Source organism: Panthera pardus, unplaced genomic scaffold, assembly GCF_024362965.1.
Source record: "Panthera pardus isolate Hobbes unplaced genomic scaffold, ASM2436296v1 HiC_scaffold_12, whole genome shotgun sequence".
NCBI classification, from domain to species: domain Eukaryota; kingdom Metazoa; phylum Chordata; class Mammalia; order Carnivora; family Felidae; genus Panthera; species Panthera pardus.
The window spans coordinates 46,694,228-46,722,211 of record NW_026526677.1 but is presented as its reverse complement, the minus strand read 5'-3'; the positions used below and the strand labels follow the sequence as shown (position 1 = coordinate 46,722,211).

Genomic DNA, 27,984 nt, shown 5'->3' with positions numbered 1-27,984 from the left:
TGGCATCCGGGCTTTCGTGAGTACCTCCTTGGACCCCCTAAGATAAAGGGGACGCTGAGGAAGGAAGCACCAGGCAGGATGATCCAACCCAGCAGTTGGCAAAAAGTCTAAAATATTTACTGCCTGGTTCTCTGCAGAAAGAGTGTGCTGACCCCTGACAGACTGGACAGTACGCACACCTATGGCCTTGGCAGACACAGGGCAGCTCGCAGGTGTGGGGGTCCGCGGCCTGGCAGCCTTCTGGGTGCCCAGACTCCAGGCATGGCACATCTACCCTGCTAAAGCACCCTGATAAAGGCCAATACATCTGCCCCCAAGGAATGTGAAACACCCCCAGCCTTCAAACTGGCGGGATCACCGCATCCGTGTCCCTGGGTGAGCTGGCCCGAGAGGTCTTGGAGGCGGAGCCCTGCTGCTTTCACTGAGAGAACTTCTGCTCAGGAGGAGGGGAGCAGGGAGGCGAGCTGTCCGTCATTGCTGTCACGTAGCGAACGCTTACCGCGTGCTCGGCTGAGTTCTGCGGTCTATTGACTCCATCCCCGCAACAACCCTAATTCCTTGTTTATGGTGGAGGAAACGGAGGTCAACCCACTGGAGCCTAATGTGCTGCTGTGCTGGAAGTCACACAGCTGGGAAATGGCCTTCCTGCCTCCCAGCCCGGGCCCCTCCCTCCACGGCCATGTGCATTGTTTCCCTGTGGAGTTCCTTGGAGGGCTGTTGGGGGGAGGGGGACGGGGTTCACCTGTTTGCATGTGTGAATTACGTCCTGCTTAGACCCTAAGCCACATGCACCCAGCCACCTGCCTGTGTGGCCGTAGACCCTATAAAAGAGGAAGATGAAGGAAACCAGCGTGTTCTTAACAGCGTGTTCTTATAGCATATTCTGACCTGCTGTGTCCTCCTTGGGAAACACTCCAGGGCTCTTGGCCGAGTGTTTGCTGGTCCACATATGCCTGTGGAGAGGCAGGGGTGGCCTTGTTCTCCTTGGGCCCTCGGCCCAGCTCTGGGCTGGCTGCAGAAACAGCCGCTGGGCTCAGGTAAGTAGTCTCTCCTTTGCTGACCTCAGAGCAATAGGAATCTGTGAACACGGAAGGAACACGTGGCCTTTTCTCATGCAGATGCATTACCATGTCCATAGTGGTCTTTCTGTAGAGGGCAGCCCAGGACAAGCCTGCTGCCCACTGATTGGGTCAGCCTTGCTTAGCACCGCGCGTGGTCACAGATGAGGCAGCCCCAGTGAAGGAGTCAGAGTACCCAGGATGGAGAAAAAAAATGGGCCAGAAAGGGATAGTGAACCCAAACATGTGGGAGAGAGGTGTCAGGGAGGGCGATATGAGAAGAAAGAGCCAAGGCACCCAGGTGGCTCCATTGATTAAGTGCCCACCTTTGGCTCAGGTCATGATCTTGCAGTTCATGGGTTCGAGCCCCGCGTGGGGCTCTGTGCTGACAGCTCAGAGCCTAGAGCCTGCTTCGGATTCTGTGTCTCCTTCTCTCTCTGCCCCTGTCCCGCTAGTGTGCCCTCCCCTCTCAAAAATAAACATTTTAAAAAATTAAAGAAAAAAAAAGAAGAGCTTGATGGTAGAGTCACGGGGACCTAGTGGAGACTCCTGGCTCTGTGCTTTGTTAGCTCCGTCATCTTAGGCAGGCGTGACGCGATGGACGTGAGTTTGTGCTTTGGAACTGGAAGCCTGGGTCCGAATGTCAGTTCTTCCTTCCTAATGGTGTACAACCTTGGGCACTCCACTTAGCCATTCTGTGCCGTCATTTCCAAATTTGGGGTGGTTGTGAGGTTTGCATGAGTTAACGTGTGAGATGCCCTTGGATCAGTGCTTGACACAGAATTAGAGTTCAGTAAATGCCAGCTCCATTCATTCACGTCACCTGAGGCTCAGTTCCTCAGCTGTACACTGGGCAAAGCAATGCGGCTTTCACAATGGAAATGAGTGCCTGCACCTAATGCACCGGCTGTAGGTCGGCATGTGGGAGATACGAAGTACGTTCTTCTCCTGACCTCAGGTGGCCCCCAGTCATGGCACCTGTTGAGCGGAAATGTGTGTCACCAGGAAGACTGATGACTGCTGGGCACGGCCCGGGCTGGGTTCTCTGGGCTGGGAAAGTATACGTTGGTGGATGCTCAGACTGTGTTCTGCCTTTCTCGTTGGATTGAGTTACCATGATGTTGGCCCCTTCCAGAAGTCCCCAAGTCCTGGCTGGAAGGGGTGTCCTGCCATTGCTGTAGTTTTCCTGCTGGATCCTGCCAGTGCGTGCTCTTCTCCCAGCCACCTCACCAGTTAGGCCCCCAAAGGGTACTCGTCCACCCAGGGCCTGGTATGTATGCTCACCTCTCTTTTTTCTAATCCTCACCGAGCACTAGCCCTGTGCCAGGCTAGTGGCGTGGGACGCAGAGGCAAGCCAGGTATGACCCTGCCTTTGAGGAGATCACAAATTAAAATTCACTGAGAACCAGAGCAAGGGAGGGCTGTTGTGGATTCCCAGTCCGCTCTCTCCATGCCCCTGTCACCTGCGGTGGTCTCTGTGGCCCAGTGACCAAAGGCATGGTCTCTGGAGCCGAGTGCCTGGCTTCAAGTCCCGGCTCTGCCTCTTACTAGCTACAGCTGTGACATTGGCAAGACAGGTACAGGTGTCCCTGAATGAAGGACAGTGAGTGCTGACTATTGTTGTGTAATGTGGGGACCCCTACCTGACTGGACTTACAGGTTCTAAGAGCCTTAGCAAAAAGAGAAAGTGGTAACAGTGACCTAGCGTGTCTATTTCTGGATCCCGGATGGTTTGTGTATCTTAGCCCTACTTTTCCCCCACACGTGGATTATAACCCGCCTGAGATTTCTTAGCTTTGAGTATATCTGGCCTCAGCCCATTGGAGAAGGCTCCTTCCCCTGTTCTTCCTCAAGGAATGTGAGATTCCTCCACACTCTTTTTTGGGGGGGGGGGTCGTGGAAGGCCCTGGGACTTCTGTTCTTAGGGAGAAGAGGGAGCCAAGACAGCCGGCTGCTCGGCCCCAGACCCGCACCTTGACTAGAAACTCCTGGCTGCTCACTGCTCACACACCAAGATGCTGGCACCAGAGCCCAGGGGACAAAAATGCACGGGGTCAACTAGAAGAAAGACCAGTGAGGGAGAGCAGACTGATAGGCTACAAGGAACAAAAATAGTGTAATTTGTCACATCAAATGAATATATTTAAGATATGTGCATTTCTTTGCCTGTGAATTGTATCTTAAAAAACAGGGTTTGGGGGCACCTGGGTGGCTCAGTTGGATGAGCATCTGACTTCGGCTCAGGTCATGATCTCACAGTTCATGGGTTTGAGCCCCACATCGGGCTCTGTGCTGATAGCTCAGAGCCTGGAGCCTGCTTCTGATTCTGTGTCTCTCTCTCTCTCTCTGCCCCTCTCTCCCAAAAATAAACATTAAAAAAAGAAAGTGGGGGGGAGCATTGGACACATCTCAAACTCCAATCAGTGATATCCTCAAGTATTTGGAAGGAAATGTACTGATTCTGCAATTTAGTTGGAATGCACCAAAAAAATAAGTTGATGAATGGGTAGAGGGACGGACGGATGAATAAATGTGTGAGAAAGCAAAGAGAGCAAAATGTAATTATAGAATCTAGGTGGTTGGTACTTGTTTGTTCACTAAAATTCCTTCAGCTTTTCTGTGTATTTGAAAACCTTTGGGAAAATGTAAAGAAAATACTATAAAGCTATAAGATTACAAACAGGAAAAAAAAAAGAGCCTACAATAGAACAATATACATGTACATCTGGAAATATTTACCAACATTTAAAATGCTGTTTGACTCAGTGCCTGGGTGGCTCAGTTGGTTAAGCGTCCGACTTCAGCTCAGGTCATGATCTCACAGTTTGTGCATTTGAGCTCTGCGTCAGGCTCTGTGCTGACAATTCAGAGCCTGGAGCCTATTTTGAATTCTCTGTCTCCTCTCTGTGCCCTTCCCCGTTCACACTGTCTGTCTCTCAAAAATAAATGTTAAAAAAAATTTTAAATGCTGTTTGGAAAGTTGGATGTTAATATGAAGAAAAATAAAACTAGGCCTACATATTGTTTTGCAATAGATGCCCTTTTTTATATTAGAAAAAAATATATTTTTTACTTTATATGTTTATGTATCTTATATGTTTTATATATAATTTTTTTTAAGGGAAGAATGTTCCAGACAGGGGGCAAAGCAAATGAAAAAGGCCCTGTGTGTACATAGTGAGGCCATTATGGCTGGAGTGCAGAGAAGGAAGGAAGTGTGGTAGGAGCAGAAGACAGGAGAAATTAGAGGGCAAGGTCTTACAGGGCCTCAAGGCCATGATAAGGTCTGATTTTGAGCTCTTTGTGCCACGGGAAGACCTCGAGGTTGTGAGCTGGGAGTGAACGATCTGACTTCAGAAGGCCCTTTCCACTCCTTCGGGGGAGGGACTGTAAGGGAACAAGGGTGGAAGCTGGGCTGCCCACTCCCTCCAAACCCTCCCATTTTCTGGCCCAAACCTCGGTGTGCCATTTCTCCAGTGTCCACATCCTCGGCCTCAGGTGGCCACTCATGGACCCTCTCCTAGAGGGACTTCTTTTATGAAAGTCACCCATCTGTCCCTCCAACAAGGTTCTGCAGTCTTCACAGGTAATCCCCAAACAATGCAGCATTCATGATCTCCGTTTTATTTTTTCTCTGGTCCCAGCCAGCTGGTCTCTGAGGTTTCTCTCGTATCCTCTGCAATCCCACAGGGTGCTCAGCGATCCTTACATGTTTTAGTGGAGGAGGGGACATGTTAACAATAGACCACTGAGCACCTCCCGGAAACCTGGAAGAGGTAATATATAAGCTTATGACTTCAAGCATGGACTCTGGAGTCCCAGGTCAGCTCCTGCTCTAGTTCTGGGACCCTGGTCACGTCCTATAAGCTTCCCAAACTCCAGTTTCCCAGTGCCAGATAGTAATGAATATGCCTAACTCGGGGTTTCGGTAGGAATGAAACGAGACACATTTCTTACAAAGGGCTTAGCACTGTTCCTGCACGTTGTAAGCAGGCAGCAAGTGCGGGCTCTAGTTTTTATTGTTGCTGTTGGGAACACTGTGATTACTGTTGCTTTTCCCAACATGGGAGGTACAGGCACCAACAAAGGTGGGACAGAGTTGGCACTGTTGATTAGGCACTTCGACATCTGCAGAGGAAGGGTCCTGTGCTGTCCTGCCAGCGGGGGCTGGATGGGGCCTGGCACACATGCCCTGACTTCAGGGTGCTTGTGCCCAAGCGGGGAAAGACTGTGACGTATGACCAGCACCCAGAGGCAGGCGGCACCACCTTGAGACCAAAGCCCCAATACAAGCGGACCCACAAGGCCAAGGGGCAGAATGTTTGCAAATGAAACATTTGTAGACCCTGTGGTGGTTGGTCGCAGGTGCACCTCAGAGCGCTGGCTCGAGCTGGAAAGGAAGGACCGGGAGGAATGGAATGTTTCTCAGAGGCATTTGTATTATTATTTTTATTTTTATTTTTATTTTTTTCAGAGCAGGCAGGGAGAGCAGGATATCTTTTTCCTTTTCCTTTCTGTGAATTTCTGAGGTTAGTGAGTGGTGTTCATTGTTACTCAGGAATAACTGGGTGTGACCCAGATACAGGAGAGCCAGACCGGGGCGGGGCCTGTCAAGTCAGATGAGATTTAGCTCCCTGCCCAGAGTGCCCCTTGAAATCCCCCGCAAGAGCCCCTGTCTGACCACCCAACCCACGGAGACTCCTCCATGGCTAGAAACTGAAGTGGCTACGTCTCTCCACTTAGTGCTGCCCTGCGGAATGGGGGTGTGAGGCCAGGCCCCTGCCGCAAGCCCCCCCATATTAGCATGTGGGTGGCACTTGGGATGGCAAAGTCTCTGTCCTGTGATTCTGAGATGAGCTGTTTTCACCCATGGTAACCCAGTAACAGGGCCTTCCTGCCTGGGTTCAGATAAGCGCTTGTCCTAAGGGCCAGTGAAGCTGGGAAGCCACATGAGGAAGTGGGGCGGTATGTCCCTGGAACCAGAGCGCTGCCCCAGAGAACCGGCTCCCCCCAGGAAGATGGCACCATGCCTCACCTCCCATCTCTCGGCTCTCCGCCAGGGTTGCCAGCCCCCCAGGTGCACTGGAGAAGGCTTGCATTGTCCGTGGCCAAACCCCTCACTGCCAAGGCACCTGCCAAGGTGGCTTCCTGGACTTGCACGAGCTCAAGGTCCATCCAGCCCGTAAACTCCCACCCCAGGGAAGCATAGGAGGCTCAGCCCAGACCCAGGCCTGTAGGCCTTCTGGGCACCCAGCCTGAACCCCAGCTCCGTTCAGCAGGCCGAGGTGTGCCCCACGCAGGGAAACGGTGAAAAGCCACCTTCCTTCGTCCTGACCGCACCCCTGACCGCACCCCTGAGGTCTGCTTTACTGTCATGTCAGATACGTGGTTCCGAGCACAGGTCTTGGACCCCCGTTGCCTCTGTTTGTATCCAAACTTGACCACTTACTCATTCTGTGACCGACCCGAGGGACTTTCTTCCTGTCTTTTGCTCCCGTTTCTTAGCTCAAAAATGGTGATACTAAGGGCACCTGGACCAAGTGACTTCACTTTTTCTGTTCCCCAGTTTGCTCATTCACCGAGCTGAGATGATGAGGACACTGACCTCACAGGGCCGTGGGAACGACAAAATACATAAAGTGATCAGGACAGTGCCTGGCAAGTTGAAAGTCCTGGGCCCATAGAGTTTAGATGCCGTACTCCTCCTTTTCAACAAGGTGCAGAGCGCTAGGGAAATGCAGGCCCCGGCCTTCCTGCCGCCTCCGGGTGCTGGCTTTCCGTGCCCCTCCTCACTGGAACGTCTGCACACAGAGCCCCCAGGGAAACTGGAGGCAGAGTTCAGAAGCGGAAATCAAATCTCCAGACTGCTAACCCCTGGCTTAGCCCCTGGTCCCCTTGGCACTTCCCTTGGGGGACTGAATACCTTTAGCATTCTTGGCATGGTCCCAATACACCCACCCGCTTGTGGATCGGAACATGCATCATGCCATCAAGAAGTGGGTACTGCCTGCTCGGCTCCTCTTGGATCGTGAGAGAGTCTTGTGTGGCTGAGGCTGCCCCAGCCCTGTGCCTGAAGCATGATCGGTGCCTCGACTGTGGGCTAGTCTGCTCGTCCCCCGTTCCCACCCCTTGATAAGTAAGAGCTGATTTTTCCATGTGGTGTTTGTCTCTCCACGAATGCACTGCCAAGCTTATCTATACAATGGATTTCCTGCTGGTGTTGGGTCTGCCCCACTCCCCACTGGGTAATAAATCGATGTCGCCTGAGCACGCAGATCTGCTGACGTCCGTAATGCTGGTGGCCTTGGCAGACCCCAGCTAACCCCCGCCTGGGTGGGAAAGGCAGACATAAACCCTGGCTGACATGAACCGCAGATCCCAGTTACTGATAGAGAGCCAGAACTGGGTGGGCGGGGTGGGTGTGAGAAGTTCGTGTGCATCTACCAACTGTTTATCTAGGCCGCCTGTGTGCCAGGCCATGTACTGGGCTCTGAGCATAACAGAAATGCAGGGGACACAGGGAGAGAGTTTGAGGAGCACCCACGCTGGCCTGGGAAACATGCAGATCATTATAACGTCAGAGCCTAGCTCTGGGGTAACATTTAGCATGGACCCTGTGGACAGAATGTACCGTGTCACTTGGGGCTCGAGGAAGGCCTCGGGGCTGAGTCCTAATGAAAAGTTTTCTTTCCTTGGCACCCGGTCCTCAGCAGCGAGAGCCCAGACGGGTCTAGGAAATGTGGAGAGTTTTTCACATTGAGTTATCATGAGCCTTTGCATCTGGGGTCTGTTTGCACTACACCCAACATCCGGAGCATCACCTGTGGGCACGCTGGGGAAGCCTCCTTCTCTCCTGTCCTCTGCCCAGGCCCGGGGCAGTTGCACTTTGTGGCCTCTAGTCAGAACTCCCAAGTTCCCATGTTAATCATAACAAGTATGTTCCGAGAGGAACTGGCCCGGCCCCTGCCGGCAAGCCTTCTCTCCTGTCTTGATAACATCTGCACCAAATTTGCTCCCTTTATATAATTGGGCCTGTTGGTATTTGCTTTGACTTTAGATTACAGTATGCCTGGCGTCTCTGAAATTTCAGGCCCAAAGTATGTGCTGGGGCCCAGAGTGGTGGGAAAACTGACCTTTTGCCGGTGGGATTTCAGGTTTAGCTGGGAGGGTAAGAAACAATACCCTGGCTACTGTTTGCATGAAAAATGTACAGCAGCCCCTGCCCCACCCCCCGCCTCACCCCACTGGTGGGAAAGGGATCTCCTGCCTTGCTCTGGGAGTGGTGCTGGGTCAGGCCTGGTGGATAGAAGGGTGCAGGCGGGCTCCTCTCCTCCTCCTCCTCCTCCTCCTCCTCCTCCTCCTCCTCCTCCTCCTCCTCCTCCTCCTCCTCCTCCCCATCTTCCCCCACATCCTCCCACCCCCACACCATCCCTGGCTTTGGAGTGACAGCACTCAGCAAACAGAAGAAGATGCACTAATGGTAAAGAAATGCAGTGAATCCAGGCTTAACCCCAAAGCCAACCTCAGAGTGTCAGGGTTCGGAATCTTACTTTGAAATGCCCGTCATGGTCTGGCCAAGGCAAGCCAGAGGAGCTGTTTGGGGTGTGAGATAAGGAGTGGGGGTGGTGGCTCTCCCCAGTGTGCTCTATCCAGAAAGGAAGCAAATGGATTTGCACGCCTGTTCCCCGACATCTCTGGAGTGAGTCGTATCTCAGTGGTGACTTCATTTCCCCTAATGGGGTTTCTGCAAACTCTCTGGAAGGTTCCAGCTGGTAAGCCACGCTGATTGTGGTGTGGGAGTTTGTGATATGCTTGTTCGCACTTGCTCTTTGAGACCCCAGAGGCCCCAGATGAGTGATAACTGGATGATGGAATATTTGCTAGGGGAAGGGACGTGCATTTTTCAAAGATAAGGTTTGATCCTGAGCAGAAGGGAAGCTTCCAGATGCCTCTGACATGTTGAGCAGTGAGGTGTGGGTGGGTACAGATCTCTTTCCCTGTTGCCTTGCTGGGGTATCCGCCCCAGGTGCACTCTTGCCTCTTGAAGGTGCTTCAGGGACCGCCCAGGGGCAGGGCGGGGTGCTGCCCAGGGGTCTCTGACTCTTTCAGCCAAAACACTGTCGTTTTCCTGTCTAGATGTTCTGGCACTCCCTCATGATTTTGTTTAAATGGAAGGGCTTTTGCCTAGTGTAACCAATGAGGTCATTACATGTTGTCCCTTCTCTCGTAACAGGCTGTAGCTTCCTTGGGGAAGGGCCCTTGTCCTGTTCAACACTGCAACATCCATTGAAACCTAGTGTGGGACTCGTATAGAATCCGGTCCTGTCACCTCCGCTCACCACAGCCTGCAGGACCAAGGCCATACTCCTTCACTTAGTGTTTCAGACCCTTAGCATCTGGCTCCAGACTGACTCTCATCTCTTCTCCCTCCTTCCTTTCCCTTCCCTCCCCTCAAAGTACCCTTCTCTACCCACCTTAAAGAACTTCTTTCTTTTTGAACGGATGCTCCCCTCTGCTGCAACGTTCTTTCTTCTTTTTATTCCTGGTAGAAGTCGTACAGCAATAGGAGCTCAGCCTGATGGGCTCTGGAGTGAGATCACCTGGGTTTGCATCCTGATTCTGTTCCTTCGGATCTGGGAAGCCAGGAGCCAGTTCCCTCGCTGCGTTGTGCCTCAGTTTTCCCATCTGTGAAATGAGGATGACAATAGTTTCTTCCTCTCGTGTCTGTGGTGAGGAGGAATCACTAACCACAGAGGGCTCTGGTTACTTACTCCAGAAGTCTGAGTTTGCCACTAGGCTCAGGCTCCCTTGAAGACAGGGACTGGGGCTCAGCGAATAACAGAGTCTACACTAGTGTGTACCAAATTCCATACCATATGCTTTTTCTTCTCATGCAAGCATTTTCTTAAGATATGACTCACACACCATATCAGTCACCCTTTTTAAAGTATGTAATTCAATGGTTTTAATGTAGTCACAAAGCTGTGCAAGCACCACAACTATCGAATTCTCGAATGTCTTACCACCATAAAAAGAAACCGCATGCCCATTATGGGTCATTCCCCACCCCACCCCCGTTCCCAGGCAACCCCTAATCTACTGTCTGCCTCCCTGGATTTGCCTACTCTGGACATTTTACATAAATGGAATCATACGATATGTATCCCCTTGGGTCTGATGTCGTTTGTTTGGCATGACGTTTTCAAGGTTCATCCATATATCAGTACTTCGTTCCTTTTCATAGTTGAATAAGCAATTGTATCAATAGACCACATTTTGTTTATTCATCAACTGATAGACATTTCGGTTTCTATTTTTTGGCTCTAATGAGTCATGCTGCTGTGAACATTCATGGGCACGTTTTTGTGTGAACATATGTTTTTACTTCTCTTGGGTATAAACATGGGAATAGAATTGCTGGCTCATATGGCAGCTCTATGTTTAACTTTTTGAGGAGCTGCCAGACTGTTCCAAAGCATCTGTACCATCTTGCAAAGCATCTGCCTGCCAGTAACGTATGTGGGTTTCAATTTCTCCACTTCTTCACCAACACTTGTTTTTGTCTGAACTTTTTGATTATAGTCATCCTAGCAGGTACGAGGTGGTATCTCGTGTGGCTTTGATTTGCATTTCCTTGATGGATAAGGATATTGAGGATCTTTTCACGTGCTTGTTGGCCATTTGTATATCTTCTTTGAGAAAGCGTCTATTCAGATTATCTCCTGTTCCTTAATTGGGTTGTTTGTCTTTTTTTTTTTTATTGGCGAGTTATAAAATTCTTTATATATTTTGGATACCAGTCCCTTACAAGATAGATGATCTACAGATATTTTCTCCCATCTGGGGGTTGTCTTTTCACTTTTTTTTTATTATGGCCTTTGAAACACAAAATCTTTTAGGAATAAAGTCCAATTTATCTCTTCATTTGTTGCTTGTGCTTTTGGTGTCACATCAAAGAAATCATTGCCTAATCCAAGGTCACAGAGATGCACCATAAGCTTTTTTAATGGAATCTTCTTTTCAATAATTCCCCAAGGAAAGAGCAGTAGACCCATTCACAGATGAGGAAGCTAAGGTATCAAATGCCAGAGCTGGGATTTAAGCCCAGTTCAGTCTGACTCGGAACCTCAAGTGTATCTGTGCTCCCCCCAAGTCCTTTTACTTCTGTGTCCTTTGTAGGGTGTGGCACAGTGCCTGGTTAGGCCCACAGATAATGTACCTCGGGTGGATGAATGGCAGGTCCCAAAAAGGTGCTTGGTTTGTACTTGCTGGTTGATTTGCGTGGACCAGTTAGGTGTTGACTAGGAGTTTGTGTCCACAATGCTAGAGATCACTGAGTGTTTCTCTCTTACCTCTACAGTGTCTCATTGTTGGGGGAGGACCGTGTGGTTTGCGCACTGCCATTGAACTTGCCTACCTAGGGGCCAAAGTGGTTGTGGTGGAGAAGAGGGACACCTTCTCCAGGAACAATGTGTTGCACCTCTGGCCTTTCACCATCCATGACCTACGGGGACTGGGAGCCAAGAAATTCTACGGGAAGTTCTGCGCTGGCTCCATTGACCACATCAGTGAGTAGAGCCAATGGTGGCACCCCATTCAGGGAGGGGTCTGACCCTGGGTGGGGCACATCTCTCCACACTAAGGAGTCTCCAGGATGTTCCAGCTTACAAGTCCCTGGGGGATCCATGCATTCAACTGGCAACATTTCACGAAGGGCTTGCTTTGTGCCTCGTGCTGGCATCTATGCTGGGTATGCCCCACAGAGCAGTAAGCACGTCTTGTTCACCAGAGTATCTCCAGGGTGTAAAAGAGTTCTTGGCACATAGTAGATGTCTGGTAAACTTCTGTTGAGTGAATGAAGTGTGGGAAACCGAAACAGAGGCAAGTGACATGGTCTGCACTCTCAGAGAGCTCACCGATCTTGTCAACAATAAACTGCACTTTAATAGAGTGGTCAGACTTGCTGGAGGAGTTCAGAAGAGGGAGGCACACAAAACCATTAAGTGGGCCTCTTAGATGTTATGTTGTGGTGCTGGGGGAAGCCACGGCAGGTTTTAGAAGAGAGGAATGACACAATCGGCAGATCCCGTACCAAGTTTCCTTGAGTTATTCCAGGCCCTGGGCCAGCCCTGTAAGCTTAGCATGCTCGGGTAGGGCAAGGTGAGCACTGAGGCCCTTTGGCTCTGCATTCCTCAGGCCTGGGTCTCTCCAGGCAAGATCTGTGCAGACCAGCTGTAGGACAGACTTCCCCTAATGCTTAACAGGGAGGAGGTCTTTAGCCACCTTGTATATAAGACTGTGACCCATAAAAGTCAGGGAGATTAACACTATGGGGAGAGTTCAAGGGTTTGAACAGATCTGGGCCCCAAATTGGTCTTGCCCATTTGCTGTGTAACTTGGGTCAAATTCCTTAACCTTCCTCAAGCCCCAAGTTTTGTCTCCCGCACATGTGATTAATGCCTGCCTACCAGGACCAGGATTAAGTGAGGTCAAGTTTGTGATGTGCTTCTCACTGTGCCTGGCAAGTAGTAGGTACTTGGGAAGTGCTTTGCATCCGCTGGTGTGCAGTGAGCAAGAAGCGGCCGGGGTCCCCAACTTGAGGGTTCAGTCTCTCAACCAGTGGGCGGGAGGAGAGCCCTGAGAGCCACGTTCTCATGAGGACAGGAGCCGACGGGAAAGGGCGTGGGGCTCAGAGGAATGACTGGAGACAATGGTCAACCACATAGGGTGTAATTTAGTCACAAGTAAAGAGAACCTATCAGCAGTGGCCCCACACTTTATTCCCACTCTGGGATGAGAAAATTCCAGGAGTCCATTGGAAAGAAATTTGGATTCGCTCATAAGGCCGCAGTGTCAGCTTTCAGGGTATTCCCTACCACCCACAGAAGAATTTTTGTTGGTTACCAACCCAGGATGACAACATTGAGTGCCACGCTCTCATCAAGTCTTCCTGAGAGGCAGAGCTGGGTCCTTGTGAGGGCCCCAGTCTGTTGGGCTGCCTTCCCTGTGGGCCAGGAGCCCCTCTGTGCCCCATTGGTGGGGCTCCAATTTAACCCCTAGTTCTTGGAAAAGTCCCAGTATGCAGAAACACTGGCAGGACTCTGGATCCCAGCTTCTGGCATTCAGGGCGCTCATTGCCAAGAGCAATTCCAGTGCCTGTGAGAAGGGAGGCAGGGAGAATTTTTTGAACACCTAATATGTGCTGGAACAGGATAGATTAGCAACCTTGAAATGATGAGGAGAGACCTGGCCTGTTTCCAGGCAGGAAGGGGGATTGGGTTCTTTGAGCCCCAGCTGATTGGCTTCTTTCCAGACCAACCGTGGCCTCCAGTCCCAGTGGCGCCCCAGCCCTCAGCACTGCTCAGCAATTCTCCATGGTCCTGTGTCAGCATCCTCCTCCAGTCCCCAGGCAGCTGCTCTGAACCTCCACCACAGCCGCCTCCTTCTGAGCAGATGGCCTTCCTCCTGTGCTCTGGGGAAGAGAAGCCACTGGCGGGTACTCCTCAGTCCCAGCCCCCTCCTTCCTCCTGCACTCGCTTCCACCCCAGTACCCATTCCTTCCTCTTGCCCCATGTAGGAGGCAGAGCTGGCCGCTCAGCTCCCCTCTCTCCCTCCTGGCTTCCTGCTCCCCCAAGCCCTCTGTTATTTCCTTTACCGTTTTCTATTTCAAAACATTTATTCTAGAAAGGGAGGATATAGACTTTGTCTGTGCCTCTCCTGTTCATGCCTCCTTCCTTTGTAATCTGACTTCTCCCCCACCACCCTGCCAAAGAGATTTCCACAGAGATTTCCACCCCCAGGAAGCCTCCTAACTCCCAAGCGCCTCTTTGTAATCCTTAATCTGTCTGTGGGGATCTGGTATTCTCCTGGCTTCCGGGACTGCAGCTCAGGCGCTGTTCTGCCGCTCCCCTGCCCCCAATCACCATGCTCTGACCCAGTCTGTTTACATGTGTTTCCTCCACTAGAGTGAGTTCCATATCTCTTGTGCCTCCCATGGCACCTGGCCCATTGCAGATGCTCAGTAAATGTTAAATGAACAAAGCCCAATAAATACAGAGGGACCCACAGAAAGTTTCTTGCTCTATAGAAAAATATTTGGAGACATCCCCACATGTGCTGAATGGCAGGGCCAAGGGAGAGATAGGAGGTGACACTTACTGGGAAAGTTTAGAAGAGTGGGTGGGAGGTGAATTATCACGAGCCCAGTTCCATAGGGAGAATTCCCCAGCCGCCCCTGACCGTGGGTGGCTAAGAGCTTAGGCTCAGTCTGCCATGAGATGAACCATTTTATCACTGACTTTACTTGTGACCATTTACTCTCTTTGTCTACTCCCCTTTCCATCTCTACCTTGTCAAACTTATAGCCTATCTCAGGAAGGAGGCAGGAAAGAGAGAGCCTCCATTATTATGGCATTATCTAAAAGCTAGAGCACAGTGTAGGAATCAGACAGATCTGGGTCCACATTGTAGTTTTGCTGCTGTGTCACCTTGAGCAAATCACTTCACCTCACTGAGCCTCAATTTCTTATCCATTAAATGGGAATAATTATCCCAAAGGGTCACAATAAGGGTTAAGTGAGAAAACACCAAGTGGCTGTCACATAATTAGTTCTCGGTAGTGATCATGGTTGGTACATGACTATGCGCAGAGATCATCAAGGAGTGATTATATAGTACCCTGTATGCAGGAGGCACTCAAGCACTACTGCTGACACGTCTTCTCTTTCCCCTTTCCTTTCTAATAGGTATTCGTCAGTTGCAGCTCATCCTATTCAAGGTGGCCCTGATGCTGGGCGTTGAAATCCATGTGAATGTGGAGTTTGTGAAGGTTCTAGAACCTCCTGAAGATCAAGAAAATCAAAGTACAGTATACTTTTCCTTTCATATCTAGAAATCAGATATCACAAAATGGAAATCGCATTTGTAGTTCTCAGAGGATGTTTCTGTAAGAGTTATTCTTGTTGGGGACTGTTTGGTATAATTCCGTCAAGGATATTTTACCTTTTTGGACCAGGGCTACCTACCACTTTAGTTTTTCTCTTCTTCCCCCCGGGGGATTGGTTATGCCATTAAACCTGTAATTTTGTTACCCTGTCACTAGGGGGAAGTAATTTGACAAATGAAGTAATAAGTAATTAGGATAGAAGACCTACATTTGGTTGTTTGAAAAAGTTCATTCCTATGCTCTTCCAGCTATGTGGGAAAACACACAGTTACTTGGATATTTTGTACCCATATGGTATTTTAAAATCCAGTGAGAAATGTGAAGCTTCTAGAGAAAATATGAAATAAGTGCTCATGATATAATTTGGCATATAATATTTTTAAGTCTTACTAAAGTATAATTTACAAACCACAGACTTCGCCCATTGTGGGTGTCTTATTATTTAGTAATGCTTCCCTTTCTCCTTTAATATGTTTATGTAAATGCTGATCTCTCACACACCACGGACAGAGACTTTGTTCCTGATGCCTCTGCATCTTATTATCAAAATCTTCTGCTGAGGCAGGACCTTCAGTTTGGGCAACTTAATGTCAGAGACCTCAGAGCTCCATGTGCTTATTCAGTTCTGACTTCTCCTGTCCTCAGCCCAGGATATTTGAAAATTTAGAAGAGGCTTTAGGTGGCTTTGGTAGCCTCTCTCAAACCTCTGGTGGATGTTAAATCCCAGTTATGGGTGACCAACAAGATTTTACCTGAAAATGTTATCATAGAAGGCTGTGTACTGCCCGACAGAACATTCTGACCATAATGAAGTGGCAATTCAAACTGGTTTCTACACCCTGCACATCCTCCGGGTCTGGTCAGTAATGGGAGGGCAAGGAGGAATATAGGGGAAGATGAAGAGAGCAAGGTAGAAAACACTGGGAAAAATAAGGTTCAAGTAAGACTAGTTTAAGAATCACTGAGGATAGTCTCCCAACCTGCACAGAAACCAGTTACATCAAGCATGGGGTTGACGCTGCTGGTTTACTTTGTCCCGGATTGAATTGATATTAAAGCCAGAAGGAGTCCAGATGAGAGTATGAGTTGGGATGACTCTGGGTCTTTCCTCTGGCAGCTCTGTCTGGGGTGCCTACACCTAGGGGTATTATCCATTTTTCCTGGCCGACACCAAGAGGCCTCCCACCTTTCTCTGCCAACTCAAATCATTTTTCTGTTCTGGCAGAAATCGGCTGGCGGGCAGAATTTCTCCCTGCGGACCACGCTCTGTCGGACTTTGAGTTTGACGTCATCATTGGCGCTGATGGCCGCAGGAACACGCTGGAAGGTGAAGACTGTTCCTGGAGCTGAGGAAGGGGGTATGGGAGTGAGGGAGGGGGCAGTGCAGAAAAGCAAGATGGCAGGTGCTAAAGCTGGGTGGGGCCTTCACAGAAGGGCAGATTGTCCTGCTGTGCCTGAGGCTGAGCATTTCATTGTCTCTGAACCTCACTTTTCCCACCTGGAAGATGTAGATAACAGAATCTTCTCAGAGCATCGTTTTGAGGGCTAAGAAAGGACTCACATGTAAAAGTGTTTTATAAAGATAAAGTGCCAGGGAAGTTCAAAGTCAGCATACAATTACTGAGCACGTGTCAATGTGCAATCCATGGCACTAAGAACTTTCATACCTCCTCTAAGACAGCCGTTCTTCTACTATGAGTGTGTTCTTTCACCGTCACGTGTAATGCTCCAGAAGAAGGAGCCCCTCTCTTTTTGTAACTTTTCAGCACACTCACTGCTGGGCAGTAAGATCTGTTTTCCCCAGACTGTCAAAGCGCAAAACCATGCTTCCCTGAGTTCTGAAGTTGGAAGCATAACACGTTTTCTTGGAGTAAGGGCTAATCAGGTTGGGAGAGGAGCACCACTGCCAGAAATGCCTTCAATCACCTCCCCCTCCACCCGCCCCCTGCCGAGATTAATTGGTGCGTAGGTTGTATGGATTTGCACTAACTGTATCCGCGTGAGACCACAGATGGTGGACAAAATGGCCTCACATGGCATCTCTTAGACTGTGGCTACATCTGCTCTTCAAGCTTGCCCTGCTTAAAGGCTGCAGGCTGCAGAGGTCTGACCGGGAGGGCATCTCCTCTGAGGGCAGAACTCACTCCCTGAAAGACGGTAGGTGTTGGAGGCTTCCAGAGGTGTGGTCTGCCTAGCTGGGCCCTACCACTTGCTGGACCATGAGGGCCCTTTCCCCGCTCCTGTGCCTCTCTCTTCTCCTCCATCCCTACACGTGCCCCATCCCTGCAATCAATAACCAATACCTGACAAAGACCTTTTAAGCTGCTAACCTGGATATTGTGCCGTTAGCATTTATGGGGATATTTTGGTGGTTTGGTAAAACTGTTAAGTCTGAATATTTGCAAATCCAAAATCCACACCCTGTCTGAGTATAGTTTGGCATTTCGTGCACAGGAAAAGAAAGGTAAGAAGGAGAAGAGCCACTTAGGCAGCCTAGCACCAAATAAGTAGACCTGCAGCCGGGTTTTTCCATATCGACGCCGTTGGCATTTGGAGCCACATCATTTTTTGTCCCGTGCACAGTAGGATGCTTAGCATCCCTGGCCTCTCCCTGCTAGACACCAGTAGCACCCCCAAGTTGTAGCCACCGGAAATGTCTCCACACTTTGCCTAACTGGGAGCCAAGGTCACTCCCGGTTAAGAAATACCAGACTAGACCATCATGGCCATTTCTGATCATTTCGATAAGTCTAATGAAGGATGACTTAAAAGAGGAGGTACTGAGATAAAAACCCAAGGTTTCCAGTCCAAGGGATTTTTGACCAAAGTTTGGGAATGCGCATGAGGTTTGCGTATACTGCAAGCAAATGTGGGGGGAGTTCTCAGGGGAGGCTGAAGATAGAAGCATGTCCGCCAAGCCTGCTCATGTGATGAGCGCCTTGAGTTAAGCAAAGTGCACGGCATCTGGGGCAGAGGGAAAACTGGGGACTGTGGGCTAGCCAGCTGCTAGAAAGAAAGGGGGTTGGCAGAAGAATGAAGTCTGACCAGCTGCTTGGGGTCCTCTCTGTCACCGCCATTAAAAAGCTAAACCATTGACACAAGCACCCCAAGGAATCATTGTACCAAATCAATTGCAAGTTAAAATTTTGTCTATTCATTCTATATTTATTGAGCGTGGACCGTGTGCCCGTCACTGGAGACTGGAAATAGGAAATTTGTTAAAATCCCCATCCCATGGGAGCGCCTGGGTGTCTCAGTCAGTTAAGCATCCGACTTCGGCTCAGGTCATGATCTCACAGGGCCCCACATCGGGCTCTGTACTGACAGCTCGGAGCCTGGAGCCTGCTTCAGATTCTGCGTCTTCCTCTCTCTCTTCCCCTCCACCGCTCACTCGCGCTCTCTCAAAAATAAATAAACATTTAAAAAACTTTTTTTTAAGTTTAAAATCCCCATCCCACAGGAATTGAGTCTCATAATCCTTTTCAAAGGGGGGAAAACATGAAGAATGCTAACAATGTAGTCTTAATCGTCAAGTTCAAAGTGCGTGTGTCATGAATGTACCTAGCAACAGCGCCTAACAAATCTTTATCTTTTTCATTAAAAAAAAATTTTTTTAACATTTATTTATTTTTGAGAGACAGAGAGAGACAGAGAATGAGCAGGGGAGGGTCAGAGGGAGAGGGAGACACAGAATCCAAAGCAGGCTCCAGGCTCTGAGAGTCAGCACAGAGCCTGATACAGGGCTCGAACCCACGAACCGTGAGATCATGACCTGATCCCAAATCAGGCACTTAACCTACTGAGCCACCCAGGCGACCCCCTAACAAATCTTTAAAAGGATGAGCTCTCGGATTGCCTTTAGGAAGATCACTTTGGCCTTTTGTTTGTAGAAGCCTAACCAGAATAATTGGTCCTATAGATTTCAGGAAAGGAAAAAGTCCCACTGACTTAGGCCTCTGGTGATGTGTTTCTTCCTCAGGTACAAACCTTGACATTTCCACCTGCCCTTATTCTCTACAGATGCAGAATTCTGGTTTCAGGGGCCCGTGAGGCATCTGAGAATAGCTTCCTCAGTAATCTTTTTCACTTTTCCCACCAAATCCAGAAGAAAGACTCCCTTTTTCTCTTCGCCTCATGCAGGGTTCCGAAGAAAAGAATTCCGTGGGAAGCTGGCTATTGCGATCACCGCCAACTTCATAAACAGAAACAGCACAGCTGAGGCCAAGGTGGAAGAGATTAGCGGGGTGGCTTTCATCTTCAACCAGAAGTTTTTTCAGGACCTTAAAGAAGAAACAGGTGGGACCCTCACCTTTCTCCAAACCAGGCCATGTCCATGCTGGGCTGTCCCAGTTTTGGGGATTGGGAGCCTCACTCTGATAAAGCAGAAGCCCAGACTTCTCCTTAGGAGAGAAATGGGTAGGATTCCTTCAAGGACAAGGGCAATTCTTGAGAAAAAGTTCTGGCTGTTGTACATGAAAATGGCTAAAGATGGATTTACTCAGTCAACGTTTACTCAGTGCTTATTACGTGCCAGTATCAGTATCATGGGATACAGAGTTGAGGTTGACATGGTCCCTTCCCCAAGTGGATCCTTGTCCAGTGAGGGACAACCATCCTAATGCAGGGAGGTTGGTCTATGCCCACGTCACCGTGAGCTTCAGAGAGCCGTCTGAGGAGGGAGCCAGTAACCTGAGGTTAGCCCCTGAAGAAGTGTAGGTACTTCTGTGCAGTGTGCCAGCCGCCCTTCCCCACCAGGGACATCCAGGGATGCCCAGGGAATGTGTACTCACCCCAGCGCATCAGTGTCCCCCAGCTGTGGGCCTTGAGGAAAGAAGATCCTCATTCCTTTACTCAACAAATATTTATTGACTGCCTACTGTGCGCCAGCTGTTGTTCAAGGGCCTGAGAAAGAGCGGTGGGCAAAACGAGACCCCTCTCTTGGAGCTTATATATTCTGCTGGGGGAGACCGTTAATAAACAGACAACTAGTACGTCAGGCAGTCAGAAAGATGGTGCAGAGAAATCCAGCCCAGGGAGGGGAAAGAGGGGGGAAACGCTCCTGCCAATTACGGAAATCCCAGATTTTTCTTTTCACCTGATTTTAAGATAGGTATTTCTCCTCGAAAGGCAGTGTAACAACAATGTTGGACAAAATTTTCATACCAGAAGTCAATCATCCACACCGAGTATCACCTAGCACAGAAAGAGTTCTCATGTTCACATACTTCTTTTCAATAATCGTCTGCCCGTAGCCCCACTTTTCACCGGGCTCTGGCTCTTCTTGGGGTGTCAATACTCTTTGTGAATCTGATTTTCTCCTCCAGCATCACATTTGAAATATTGTCCACACTGCAGCCAGGTCCTCCTGATGGTCAGTTTTGCAGCCACAGAATAGCTCATTAAGTAGATGCACTGTCACCGCCTAAGCATTTAAATTGGAGGCTGGCAAACTATGGGCGGCCACATGTTTGTGTTGCCTTCGAGCTAAGAGTGGTTTTAACGTTTTTGAATGGCTGAAGAAAAAGCAAAAGAAGACTATTTTGCAACAAATCGAAAGTTACATGAAATTCCAGTTTCAGTGCCCATAAATGAAAGTTTCTTGGGACACAGTCACACCCACTTGTTGACGTTGCTACCTGTAGCCATGAGTGGTTGTGGACCCTGATGGCCCACAAAGCCCCAGCTACTTACTATCTGCCTGTTACAGAAAAAAGTCTGCTGGCCTCTGGTATAGACCTTCCAGTTGTGCACTGTTACAGGTCAAACTGCTCCCCGGGAATATTTCAAGTTAGTTTCTAGGAATGGTATTCCTTATTGAGCCAGACTGTGCCACTCACTGGCCATTATGATGTGTGCCCGTTGGGCGATCCTCTGAGTTTCACCACAGTGGCATGATTTTATTAGAGCGGGGTTTTTTGGTTTCTTTTCTTTCTTTTCTCTTCTTTTTCTTTTCTTTTCTTTTCTTTTTCTTTTTTTTCTTTTCATTTCTTTTCTTTTTCTTTTTTTTTTTTAGGATTTTATGTTTTATTTCTTGTTTTTTTTTTTTCCTAAATATAATATATTGTCAAGTTAGCTAACATATAGTGTATATAGTATACTCCTGGCTTCGGGAATAGATTTCCATGATTCATCACTTACATACAACACCCAGTGCTCATCCCAACAAGTGCCTTCCTCAATGCCCATCACCCATTTTCCCCTCCCCACCCTGGCCCCCATCAGCCCACAGTTCTCTGTAGAATGTTTTCATTCAGCGTATTATGTTCTTCTGAATGATTTAAGAATTGTCCAACCCTCCCTTCCTCTCAAAAACCAAGAAGATAAATACTTCAATAAACCACCAAATATGAATTATGACAGGACATTGAGTGTGTTTTTCCAAATGTCTCAGTGAGTTTCCTTTACATTTCGCTGGGACGGTCACCTTTGGCCATTGTTTCACAGTGCCCCTTTCACAGTGACACGGATGAATTTCCTCTGATTCTCAGGGGAGCCCTCTGCATTGATGGCTGTTTCCTATTTAACGGTAATAAAGGGGTTCCTCTGGTTACCCAGCACACCTCTATGTCAGCTGCTGTTAAAGTTGTTACGTGTCTGTTCCTTTCTCTCCAAAGAAGCTAAGCCAGTTCTCAAATTTGCACGTGCATCAGAATCCCCTCTCGGGCTTGTCAAAGTGCAGATTGCTGGCCCTACCAACAGAGTTTCTGATTTAGTAGGTCCTATGTGGGGTTCTGATCATGCACACTTCCAAGTTCTCAGGTGATGCTTCGGCCAGGCACTACGGCTTTGTTTTAAAAGCAGAAACCTAGTCTCTCGAGTGTTTTTGCATTTGCTGGAAAGTACAAAAAGATACAACCCAGCCCTCCAACCTGACTTGTTCCTGCCAGGACACCTGGGTTTTCCCACACACAGGAGAACGGGAGAAACATGGCTTAGCACAGCCTTGGGAGAATTGACACCACTCTCTGACTCTGTGGTCACATGGAGGGCACGGTGGCGATTGGGAATCAGACCGTCTGGGGTTCAAATCCCGGGACTACTGTTGCTTTGCTGCTATGCTGTGGACAACTCTTGGCCTTTCAGCAGCGCTTAGCTCTAACTTGGAAGTGCTGGTCCACAGCCCCTAAGGACTTTGAGGTTTTTTTTTTTTTTTTTTAAAGCGCTTTAATCATATCGCAATATATAAATATACCAAATCAATATATCGTACACCTTAAACTTATAACATGTTACATGTCCATTATATCTCAATTGAAAAAGCACATAGGGTCTTAGTGGGGCTGTAAAAGCTAGCTGTGTGGAGTTAGGTAAATTCTAGCACTCCGTTTTCTCTTTCCCAGCCTTGTGTGTTTTAAAAACTTGCCCAACATGAGTATATGCAGGGAAACAACGGCACCTGTAATGCAGCAAAGTAGAGCTCTTGGCATACAGCGAGCACTGAGGGAATCAAACTGAGTCCACACATACTTCTGTCTGCAGGGATTGATCTGGAGAACATTGTTTACTACAAGGACTGCACCCACTATTTCGTCATGACTGCCAAGAAGCAGAGCCTGCTCGACAAAGGTGTCATCATTAACGTACGTATCTCTTGGCTGGGGTGTCCTGTCTTTCCCTTTGTGACCCAGCAAGTGTGGGAGCAAGATGCCATCCTGCCAGAAACCGAGCAAAGCGGGAGGCAAGAAAAGGACCAGCATTTTCCTTCTGTGTGGTGTCGTGTGAGTGTTGAGTGAAGGAGCCGATACAGGCAGAGGTGTTTCTGCAGAACGCTGGGGGGTGGCGGTGGGGGCTGAGACCCTCCCCCGCTTGTTGGTGTGAGCCTTTGCCACCGGGAGATGGGCTGAGTCTTCTCCTTCTCCATGTCTCATTCAACCCTGCTCCCTTTCCTGGGAGGTCTCATGTCATTCGGAGGCAGCTGTGGGCTCCTTGTCCGAGTGGAACATGGAGACAACATTCACTGGTGAATTTCACATGTGGCCCTCTTGTCGTAATGTCCGGTGGAACCCTCTCTTCTCACAGGCACAAAGGCTCAACTTGAATCTTGGCTCTGCCACGGATTAACTCAGGACTGTGACTAAACGCTGCTTAACTTTTCCTGAACTTCGGTCTTATCTGTAGAACAGGAATAATGGTTTCTGTCCGAAAGGGTTGTTTGCAGGAGTAAATTTTAAAAGGTATACAGAGCAACGGGCCCCATGCCTGGAGCATATAGGGGGTTTGTAGATTCCCTCTGTCATTTCTGTCTGGTTTGGACACCTGCTTTTTGGTCCTGCTGGCTTCCTGGCCTCTGCTTCCTGCCTGTGCATCTTCATGTTTAAACCGAGTACGAGGCTAGAAGAAAGGAGCACACAGAGTGGTGGGCCCTGGGCTGGAAGCTGCTTTGGGCAGGTTTCCAACCTATCCAGAGCCTCTGTTCCTGCTGCCCCTGCTGTAGCCTCAAGATAACGATCATGCAGTCTGAGGTCAGCCTGCTCTCCGGGTGGCGGCCTGCAGCTCAGGCGGCATGGTGACTATTCAGTGTCGCTTGTCGAAGAAGAATTTGCCTGTCCTCTGATCACTTTGTGCTGGCAGCCGGCCGGGTGGCATTAGTAACCCAGCCCTCCCCTGGGCCTCCTCTGCGTGGCTCAGGGCTTGCTGAGAGCCTGAGTTGCAGACAGGAGGCTGTGAATGGGGTGGATGGGAGTTGAAAGGAACCGACTGAACACAGCCAGGAGATGTGTGAGCAGTGGGTTTTGGCATCTGGTGCCCCACGGCTGACCCGGTCTGGGGGAGGTGGGGTGGTGTCCCCTTCTTTCCTTTATTCCATGGGCATCCCTTCCAAAGTTGCCTCCTCCATCGAGAGGCCAATGGCAGGTAGTGAAGGACTATTTGGGGTCTGGGGCTTGAGGAACAGTGGAAACCTTTGCAAAGGAGGGGCTGAGGAGGCTTTTGTCAGCACCCACCTCTCACCATGGGAAGTCAGGCAGAATTTGACATGGGTTTCTTATTTCACTGGCTGAGTACTCCAGCCTGTGGGACACTAAGGTTCCCTCAGGGCATCCCAGGGCATTTGTCCAGGCCACGGCATGTTGCTCATGGTGATTCAACTCTTTGGCAGTTGTCAAAGCCCCTCCATACCCCCACGTCCCTGTCATCACACAGGTGGGCAAGCGTGACTCACTCTAACCCCATAATGACCGTGGAAGATCTGGGAGCAGATCCCAGGCTCGTGGGTGTCCTCACTGGGGCTTTCTTTCCCCTCAGAGAGTCCAAGGGCATCTTCTGAGCTGGTGCTGAGGGGCTTTTAAGATAAGACAGGAACTCTCCTCTAGAAGTTCTAGCCCACAGGCTGGACGTGAGAGGGCTGGAAAGTTCTTTGGTTCAGGAGCTCTGGCCAGGAGTCTCCATGTGCCCGGCCAAGCTCTGTAGCATTTGCATAGCTGGGAGCTGGTCCATCTACCCCGAGCCACTCAAATTAACATTCTTGTCATGCTCCCAGAGGAATGGCAAGTCCTCTCTCGTTTCCTCTCCCTGCATGGGTCAGCATCTTTCTGGAGGCACACAGAGTGCTGAGTGAATGTGTGTTGAATGACTGACTGACCTGCTTCCCCACCTATTCCTACTGACCTCTGGTCTTCCATGGCTACTGAAGGGAGAGTGAAGTTCCTCCTCAGGAAACGATGGCTTTGGGCTCCCAACTCTGCCCATCTTGCTCTCCCTCACAAGGAGGGTGGCCTGTCATCCTGGTGCCCTCTCTGGGCTGGCCCACATTCATATAGGCGAAGGCTCCTGGATATAGCAGGCTTGGTCTCGCCATGGGGGGAGGGAGCCTTGTTTCCAGGTGGGTGAGGCGAACGTACATCATAGCTGGTCTCCCAGTGCTGAGCCCAACCTCATTCGAAGCCATTGCCTGACCTTCTCTTCTGATCTCCAGCCTTCCTTTCAGCTCAGCACAGGGGTGGGGAGGTAGGGGTGACTGCTCTTCCCATCAGGTTCCCCGCCCTGTACTCTTCTTGCCGCGTCTCTCTCTACTGTCCTTCCTCTCTGCTGAGGACGCAGCCTGTCTTCAGTACCTATGCGTGTGGCAAACGGGGTCCACCTTCATCCTCCTGCATCTGTCTTAATTTAAAACTACTTCTCCAGGCCTGCCCACTTCGCTTAGGGTCCCTTCCCACCTTTCTCTCCATTGTCCTTGTTTTCACCCCCTCCCCGCTGCTCCCTGTCCTGCTTCTGTACCGTCCCCTCACCTGGGACCTCCTGCCATACGAGGTCCCGTGGCTCCTTCCAGCCAGCCCAGCCCTGCAGGTCCCCATACCCCTGTTCGGGACACCAGCACCAGGCGTGACCACACTCCCCCATCACCCAGCCCACCTCACGGGCGCTTGTGGGCCTGCTTTGAAGAGGGAGTATTTTCAAGACCTCTCCATTCACCCTTCCCCATCTCATCCCCACGCTTGTAAGGGAGGAAATTGGTCATGTGACTGGAGGAGCAGGTAGGAGAAAGGAAAGGCGAATGACAGGAGCTCCAGCCTGAACGCCGTGACCCGGCAAAGCACCCTTGGGCCACTGCTGGGTGCAAACTGGGTGATGCACTATGGTGTGAACATATGAGAATTTCTGCGATGAGGTATTTGAAATCACGGCTATGAGGAAAATGGACACAGTAGGTCGCTCTGTTTGTAGATGTGGCTGTGCCTTCCAAGACCTTTATAAATACTCTTGTTGGTGCCTCGGGGTGGGGAGCGGAGGTCCAGGGACGCGCTTCCCCACATGCTATGTTTGTGCCATCGTGAATTATAGGGAATGGAAATTCCCACTCACTTTGCTCTTCTCACATGCCAGACGTCAGGCTGGGGATTTTTATGTCTGCGACTTCCCTCAGTCCTCACGGTATGAGGTGGATTTTGTCATTCCTGTTTTACAAACAAGAAAACGGAAACTCAGAAAACTTTGATAACTTGCCCAAATTTACTCACTGCGTAGCAGGGGTGGACTGTGACCTGATGCTCTGGATGGCCCCACCAGTTCCCGCCCACACTCCACCCTCCTCAGGATCTGCACTTCTCTGCCACCTTTCGGGAAAGATAGTCTTCTGGTTCCTTAACCACACGAGGAGCAGATTAGACTCGGGGGGACATGCTATGGGGCACTGCCGGAGTCCCTCCAGGATGGGTATCCTGGTGCTGGGAGCCAGTGCCCTTCAGGGCTGTAGCAGTTAACACTGTGAGAGCAGAACAGGGCCCTGAGCAACCCTCAGCCTGGCCAGAGAAGAGATAACTGATTCTGCAGAGACATTTCAAGAGTTATGCCAGTTACCCATTTCTTTTCTGGTCCTGTTTGCCCACTAAACACAGTATGTCCAGACCATATTATTAGCTCAGCTTGGTCGGCTATAAAATTTACTCGCTCTTTTGTCTTTTCATTTTTGCTGAAAGTTATCGCAAGAACCAGCCATATGAAATTTACTTCCGTGTTTACCACAAGACCATTACTGAGTAAACTGTTCATTGCAACACTGTGTTCTCTGTCAAAATTCCTACGTGAGATAGTTCTTTTAGAATTTAGTGCCAGGAAAAAATTGCCTCCCCTAGGAATTTCTATGCTTCCTTCTTTCTGATAAGGAAAGCCTTGCCATACATCACATTTCCCTTTTGCCTCGGATGCCAGGAAGCTCAAAGTCAAGTGCGATGCTTAATCACAGCTCTGTTGGCCCATACAGAGGGCTGATTTGGTTCCTCTTGATTCCTTTGGCCCTGATTTTCTGTTTTGATCAGCCTCGCTGTCCAAACCCATTCCAAGTCCTTTTGCAAAGATATGGGTATGAACACTTGCCCTTTCCAGGGGCAGATTGCAACATTTTGCTCCTGTTCTCCCCCCCAGGACTACATCGACACGGAGATGCTGCTGTGTGCGGAGAACGTGAACCAGGACAACCTGCTTTCCTATGCCCGTGAGGCTGCAGATTTCGCCACCAATTACCAGCTGCCATCGTTAGACTATGCTATGAACCATTATGGGCAGCCCGATGTGGCCATGTTCGACTTCACCTCCATGTACGCCTCCGAGAACGCGGCCTTGGTGCGCGAGCGCCAGTCACACCAGCTACTCGTGGCCCTGGTGGGCGACAGCCTGCTTGAGGTAGTGCCCCCCATTCCCGGTAAAAGACCGATCCCTGCATTTATGGTGTGGCCAGCAGCCTGTGCTGTCGTTCAGCCAGGGGACGGACGGGTGCCCTGCCAGTGTGCCGGACTCTGCCAAGCCCGTGCTGGTCTCCAGCTTGCACCTGTCCTTTGACCAAATACAGAGAAGCTCATTCTATCTTCCTCTCCTACCTCCGGGCTCTTCGGGCCGACCTCTTTGTCAAAGTACAAAATCGGTCAGCCCCGCTCTGGACTTCACAGGCTGGCCTCCTGAGAACATGCACGCCCTCAGCTGGACCACAACTTCTTCCTCGCATGGGGAGCTCTCTCTGGGGCCTTGCAACATGGAGATTGTAGAGGATATAAGAAGGCATATGGGGCCCCAAGTCCAGTTTCTGTCCATGGCCTCCCTGCTCAAAGTGCTTCCCAGAGAATCAGCAAATGCAAGGATCCTTAGATAGAATGTTTTCAGAAGGGTTACATTTTTATCTTTAAAGTCAGCACTAACCAAAAAAAAAATGTGTGTTTATTCCAAGTAAAAGTCAAATTCCAGACTATGCTTTGGGTGCCCATGGGACAGTTCAGTTAGAACTTAGCTTGGTCAGGGGCGCCTGGGTGGCTCAGTCAGTTAAGCGTCCGACTTTGGCTCAGGTCATGATCTTAGGGTTCATGGGTTTGAGCCCAGCGTTAGGCTCTGTGCTGACAGCTCAGAGCCTGGAGCCTGCTTTGGATTCTGTGTCTCCCTCTCTCTCTGTCCTTCCCCCACTTGCGCCCTGTCTCTCTCTCTCTCTCTTAAAAATAAACGTTAAAAAAATTAAAAAGAACTTTATTTGGTGAACCAGCCCTTGCTCCCCGTGGTGTG

The 27,984-nt window shown here is 49.8% G+C and overlaps 1 protein-coding gene across 15 annotated transcripts in view; it reads left to right on the top strand.

The window, feature by feature from the left end:
* The window catches only part of MICAL2 (microtubule associated monooxygenase, calponin and LIM domain containing 2), a 223,961-nt gene that overhangs the window by 74,427 nt on the left and 121,550 nt on the right, over nucleotides 1-27,984 (top strand). For all 15 annotated transcript variants that reach the window (XM_053899985.1, XM_053899978.1, XM_053899983.1 and 12 more), the window contains exons 3-8: nucleotides 11,419-11,626; nucleotides 14,804-14,920; nucleotides 16,229-16,330; nucleotides 19,144-19,299; nucleotides 22,483-22,583; nucleotides 26,863-27,120. In XM_053899985.1, coding sequence (XP_053755960.1) covers nucleotides 11,419-11,626; nucleotides 14,804-14,920; nucleotides 16,229-16,330; nucleotides 19,144-19,299; nucleotides 22,483-22,583; nucleotides 26,863-27,120 — 942 coding nt within the window. The remainder of the gene's footprint in view (nucleotides 1-11,418; nucleotides 11,627-14,803; nucleotides 14,921-16,228; nucleotides 16,331-19,143; nucleotides 19,300-22,482; nucleotides 22,584-26,862; nucleotides 27,121-27,984) is intronic.